The sequence below is a fragment of the Mus caroli genome, chromosome X (genome assembly GCF_900094665.2).
Source record: "Mus caroli chromosome X, CAROLI_EIJ_v1.1, whole genome shotgun sequence".
NCBI classification, from domain to species: domain Eukaryota; kingdom Metazoa; phylum Chordata; class Mammalia; order Rodentia; family Muridae; genus Mus; species Mus caroli.
Window position 1 is genome coordinate 13,287,906 of NC_034589.1, and position 6,065 is coordinate 13,293,970.

A 6,065-nucleotide genomic window follows, 5' to 3' on the forward strand; every position below is an offset into this window, starting at 1 on the left:
AAAGGAAAAATATAACGGAAGCTATGAATTTTATGTTGCAAAATAGTATCCTTGCTACAAAGGAGATTAATACGTAAGTGAGTGAATATTACTGATGAAAAATGAAGAGGTTCAACATGATTTCTTCTGACAAAAAATGTAGCAAGTAATGACACTGTTGGGAAAGGAGTGCAGGGGTAACCCTGGTTGGAGAAGAGCAGAGAATTTTGAATAGTCCTAGAGGCTTGAGATTTGGAATTGACAGGATGTCTGAGGTTAATGGTGTTAAATTTCTCTTGGTGTAAACATGTCCTTTATGGAACGTTTTGCAATTGTGTTTGTGGGTTTGGGAAAGAATGGCTTTTCTAGGGGAGTAATGAATGACAGAAGGCAAGGAAGTTTAGTTTATTGCCATGAGTGTTATTAAAATAATGGCACAGGACCAGTAAGATGGCTCAGTGAGGGCACTTGCCCAGAGCTGATCCTAACAACCTGAGTTCAATCGCCAGTCTCCAGGACATGCAAGATGAGAGAAGAGAACCAACTCCCTCATGTTGTCCTCTGACCTCCATACATGTGCACACACACAGGCACACATGCACGCACACACACACACACATGAATATAATTTGAGAGAGAGAGAGAGAGAGAGAGAGAGAGAGAGAGAGAGAGAGAGAGAGAATTGCCCATAGTCTTTTAGATGAACATGAAGATTTGAGAAAAATGTAAAGGGAGTGGGCAAGGTGGTTCAGAAATAAAGAATATATATACAAGGGTCTGGAAAGTAAGAGAATTGTAGACAAGAAACAATGATTGACAAATACAAAATAAATAGTATTCATATATAAGGAATACAAGAGAAGGGCTGGAGAATTAGCTCAGTGATTAAGACCACTTACTGGAGACCCAAGTTTGGTTTGCAACACCTATAGCTCTGATTACACCCATCTGCAACTCTTGTTTCTGGTGATCCAGTGCCCTCTTCTGGATTCTGCTGGGACTGCACGCACATGTACCCTCCCATGCATGATCAAAAATAAAATCAGTTTTCAAAATTAAGTTATAAATATCTGAAAATGAATTTAAAACTCCTATTTATATTATCATCAATAAGAGTAAGATATTTGGGGACATGTTTAATAAAAAGGATGTAATGCTTGTATACTGCAAACCCACAGAGTGTGGGATGGACATGATCAAAATACATTGTATGTATCCATGATTTCTCAAGGAATAAATTAAGAGCTGAAAAAAAAAACAAAAAGAAACAATGATTGACAAATGGGGAAGCATTGGTGAAGAGAAGATCAAAGATCTTTACAGATGCTCGCATTTTTCCAGTCTGAACTCGGTGGAGATTTGCTTTCCATCTTTTGTTAAGTTTTCCACACCTTCCTCAGGGTGGCTGATTGTTCTCCTTTCCCTGCTCTCCACTCACTTGAAACAGAGGAAAGCAGAACATTTTCGATGCTCTTTCAACTTTTAATAATTTTAAGCTTAATCTGCCTCTTGGATTTCCCATTACCTTTTCATCTGTCAGGACCAGGTCCAAGTCTCTGTGTGCCAAAGTATGGATAGAATGTAGCAACTCCCACTCTGGCGCTGATCCAGGCACTGAGTGTAGATGCTGGCAGTCAGTCATTTACTTGGGACCAGGATGGCAAGGCAGAGGGCCAAAACAGGAAGAAAAAAAAAAGTGTCATTCTCCAGGTGGGGAATCATGTCCAGTCACTGGATGCCTTCTGTACACATTGTGACCCTCCCTTGCCTGAAGTTGGTTGGTTAGCAAACTTGAATTCGTTTTGAAGGAGTTAGGGAAAGGTGGAGTACACTCAGTGCACCCCAGAGGGTGTCCCTGCCCTGTGGCAGCCCTGTCCAGCTCTAGCCCGGCATTGAGCAAACCCAAGAGCAGAGCGTAAGTGGGCGGGGAGAAGCTTCGGGTACCATGGGCAGGGCCTGCAGCTGCTGAACCGGCCAATGAGCGCTCTCAAGAGGCTGAGCCAAGAAGGAGGCTGAGAGTGCCGCCACCACTGCCTCCCAAGTTTCCTGTGGTGGATACACCGCCCGGCTGCTCCACTCCACTCCACCCAGCATTGAGGGAGACCCGAAGAGGCCGGAGCCGAGGACTTTGGGCTGGGTTTTCTGGACAGAACCAGCAGGCGCCTACTCTGCTCTGGGTGGGGAGAGTGGGGATTCGGTGAACTATGAAGGGCCGGCGGCGGCGGCGCCGAGAGTACTGCAAGTTCACGCTGCTCTTGGCTCTGTACACGCTTCTGCTACTTCTTGTCCCCTCTGTACTGGACAGCCACAGCGAGCAGGACAAGGGCAGGCACTGCCCCGGCCTGCAGCGCAGCTTGGGTGTGTGGAGCCTGGAGGCGGCGGCGGCCAGGGAACGTGAGCAGGGCGCTGAGGTGCGGTCCCTGGCCGAAGGAAACCCGGATCGATCCCCCGGGTCCCCCAGCAACCTCAGCGCCTTTGGTGAGGCGGTGACCCAGGAAAAGCAACACATCTATGTGCATGCCACCTGGCGCACCGGCTCGTCCTTCTTGGGCGAACTCTTCAACCAGCACCCGGACGTTTTCTACTTGTACGAGCCCATGTGGCATCTGTGGCAGGCACTGTATCCGGGCGACGCGGAGAGCCTGCAGGGCGCACTAAGAGACATGCTGCGCTCCCTCTTCCGCTGTGATTTCTCTGTGCTGCGCCTGTACGCGCAGCCTGGGGACCCTGGGGAGCGAGCACCGGACTCGGCCAACCTCACCACGGCCATGCTTTTCCGCTGGCGGACCAACAAGGTCATCTGCTCGCCGCCTTTGTGCCCCGCCGCGCCCCGGGCACGCGCGGACGTGGGCCTCGTCGAGGACAAAGCCTGCGAAAGTACCTGCCCGCCCGTGTCGCTCCGCGCCCTGGAGGCCGAGTGCCGCAAGTACCCGGTGGTGGTCATCAAAGACGTGCGGCTGCTGGACCTGGGAGTGCTGGTCCCTTTGCTGCGTGACCCAGGCCTCAACCTGAAGGTGGTGCAGCTCTTCCGAGACCCTCGGGCCGTGCACAACTCGCGCCTCAAGTCGAGGCACGGACTGCTGCGTGAAAGCATCCAGGTGCTGCGCACACGCCAGAGGAGTGAGCACTTTCACCGGGTGCTGCTGGCGCATGGAGTGGATGCCCGTCCAGGAGGCCAGGCCCGGGCTCTGCCCTCGGCGCCACGCGCTGATTTCTTCTTAACCAGCGCGCTTGAGGTGATCTGCGAAGCGTGGCTTCGCGACCTGCTATTCACCCGCGGCGCGCCCGCCTGGCTGAGGCGTCGCTACCTGCGGCTGCGTTATGAGGACCTGGTGTGGCAGCCCCAAGCCCAGCTTCGCCGCCTGCTGCGCTTCTCTGGGTTGCGGACACTCGCCGCGCTTGATGCCTTCGCATTCAATATGACGCGCGGCTCGGCCTACGGCGCCGATCGTCCCTTCCACTTGTCTGCGCGGGACGCCCGAGAAGCTGTGCACGCCTGGCGCGAGCGTCTGAGCCAAGAGCAGGTGCGCCAAGTGGAAACTGCCTGCGCCCCTGCCATGCGTCTGCTTGCCTACCCTCGCAGTGGGGACGAACGCGACAGGAAGACCGTCAGGGAAGGGGAGACACCACTGGAGACCAAGGCCAATTGGGCTGTGTAATACCCTGATCCCTGAACCCTGCCCTGGGGCGTATTCAGGTAAGGTGGCACAGTATAAGGAATAGTATTTCGGGAGGGGGATCCTGAAACAACCAGCGGGGTTGGGGGAGGGGAGTTGGAGGGTGGTTAGAGGGGCCAGTGCTGTCCTGAATCGCAAGCTGTCAGATCACATCCAAGATCATGTCTTGTTTGGTAGATTTGAGGTGCTTCACTGAGTTCATTCCTTACATTCTCAGAGGAGGTCTTGGAAGTGAGAGAAGTTGTGTAAAGGTAGCTGAAGCAGCCTCCAGGTCTACTCTCCCAGCCCCCTTTATAAGGCATCTAAAGTTCAAAGCCCGTAGAGAAAGTCTAAAGCAACCCAGTGCAACTTGAGAAAGGTAACTAACATGGAGTGGAATATAGGGTTTAGGAAGTCCTTCCAGGCATATGCCTGTTTATCCAGTGGGACAGCTTTTTGCCATGATGTCTGCTGTCAAAAGAAAAGCAAAAACAAGGTGTTGTGAAAAAGTTTGAATTTTTGCTCCTATTTATCCTCAATTTTTCTGTCTGATATTTCTTTGTCTCTCTTCTTCTACAGCTCCAGGGCTCTCCTCCTGGGTACTAAGCACACAGGCACAGTAAAGCAGTTATTGCAACAGTTTCTCCACATTTGTGTGTTTCCAACCCTATTACAAACAAGTAGAACTGACATTCCTTTCCCCTGGCTTCGTGTGCCCTTTTCCCTTTTCTCTTCCCCTCTCTCAGAGGCTGGCTGCTGTTTGCAGGATATCTGACCACAGGTCACAAAAGCTGCTTGATCAGCTTCCTCTGGTGCTCTAAGAAGGCTGGGCTGGGTTTTCCCCAACTTCATCATGGCATTTTTTTTTTTTTGATAGATGGAGCTTTACGCTGGCAGTTAACAATTTGTCAAGTAAACCCCTCTTTTTTGCCATTTTCTATAAAGTGGTTGCTAAAATGGCCTCAAAAAGGCTCTCTATATATGTGTCCAGTATTGAGTTAACAGATGGCGTGTAACACTGGGCCAAGGGAAGACTGTTCTGCATGATGCTCACCATAGGAATCTAGTCAGTGGCATGGGAATGCATTTCCCCAAACACTGTGAATTGGAAGAGTGCCTGCTGCCTTCTGTACAGTGCAGACCGGAGGAGGAAGAAAAGCATTGCAGGAAGGCCGGAAGTGACTTAAGTTTCCATTCATTATTTTATAGTGTAATTCAGTATTCCCTGGGGATGGACTGGAGGGACAAAGGTTGAAGATGTTAATTAAGATGGATTTTTTTTTTTCTTTTTTTGGTTAGTAGAGTGGTTTGGGGAAGCTGGCTAATTGAATTTGCTTCTCCCAGTAATCAAATCAGTTTTTGTAATTGCTAGGAAGTCTGTCTTCTTTCCTGATTTTCATAGAGAAGGAAAGTAAGACACAGGGTGACTCCTCGTCTTAACAGAAACATCATATTATCTGCTAAGCCATATTTACGTAGGAAACATAGTGGTTCCTAACTCACCATCACAGACTTCAAGACACTCATCTCCTGGTCAAAAGCTGTAGCATTTTATGGTTTTAAGACATGAGAATCTCCTAGAAATTTTGTTCCACAGCCTTCTCCCAATTTGTTCCAACACACTATATGATGCCTGAGGCAGGGTGATAGAGAGGGTGTAGAGGACTTTGTACCCTAGGAAGTGCAAATGGGTGTGGGTGACAGTGACTATGGGCAAAGATGGTGGTGCTGCTGTTTGAAAGGCTTGTGCAGCTTCTCTCTAGGGCTGCAGGCACATCTAAGTAGAAGTTTTAGGCTCTAGTAAACTTTAGTGGCTGAGCTCTTCCTTCTGCATTGGACACTTAGGATCAATATATGGATATATTAAAATGTTTGTACTCTTGGCTCCTAGGAAGATAAATCTTGTTATTAAACTCTTTCTCAGAACCCACCACCTATTAGCTGACTTCCTTCTCACTGGCTAAAACTAGCTCACATGGCTTGCCCTATGCCAATAATTGCATAAGGGGATGGATGCATTTTGAGTGTCTCATAAGAGCAGTTCTCAGTGCTGGGTGAAAGTTACAGTTGACTTCCCCTAATCTTTAGTGGGTATATTTCTAAGACTCTCAGATAATACATACCTTATATGGACCATGATATTCTCTATTCATAAATATCTGTGAGAAAATGTAATTTATAAATTAAGCATATTGAAAGGTTAACAGCAATAATACAATAGAATAATATAATACAAAATAGTAATGCATTGTAATAAAAATTTCATCAGTGTATTGTTACTGGGCTGCCATAAGGCAGGTAGTGTATATGGTGTGGATCAATGTGAATATGCTGGTGTACTGGCTAGTTTTGTGTCAACTTGACACAGCTGGAGTTATCACAGAGAAAGGAGCTTCAGTTGAGGAAATGCCTCCATGAGATACAACTGTA

At 48.4% G+C, this 6,065-nt stretch overlaps 1 protein-coding gene across 2 annotated transcripts in view; it reads left to right on the forward strand.

Annotated features, from left to right (window-relative positions):
* Positions 1-2,026: 2,026 nt before the first annotated feature.
* The window catches only part of Chst7 (carbohydrate sulfotransferase 7), a 35,383-nt gene continuing 31,344 nt past the window's right edge, over positions 2,027-6,065 (forward strand). For both annotated transcript variants that reach the window (XM_021153947.2, XM_029472919.1), the window contains exon 1: positions 2,027-3,676. In XM_021153947.2, the coding sequence (XP_021009606.1) occupies positions 2,184-3,638 (1,455 nt within the window). In that variant the 5' untranslated portion in view covers positions 2,027-2,183 and the 3' untranslated portion in view covers positions 3,639-3,676. The remainder of the gene's footprint in view (positions 3,677-6,065) is intronic.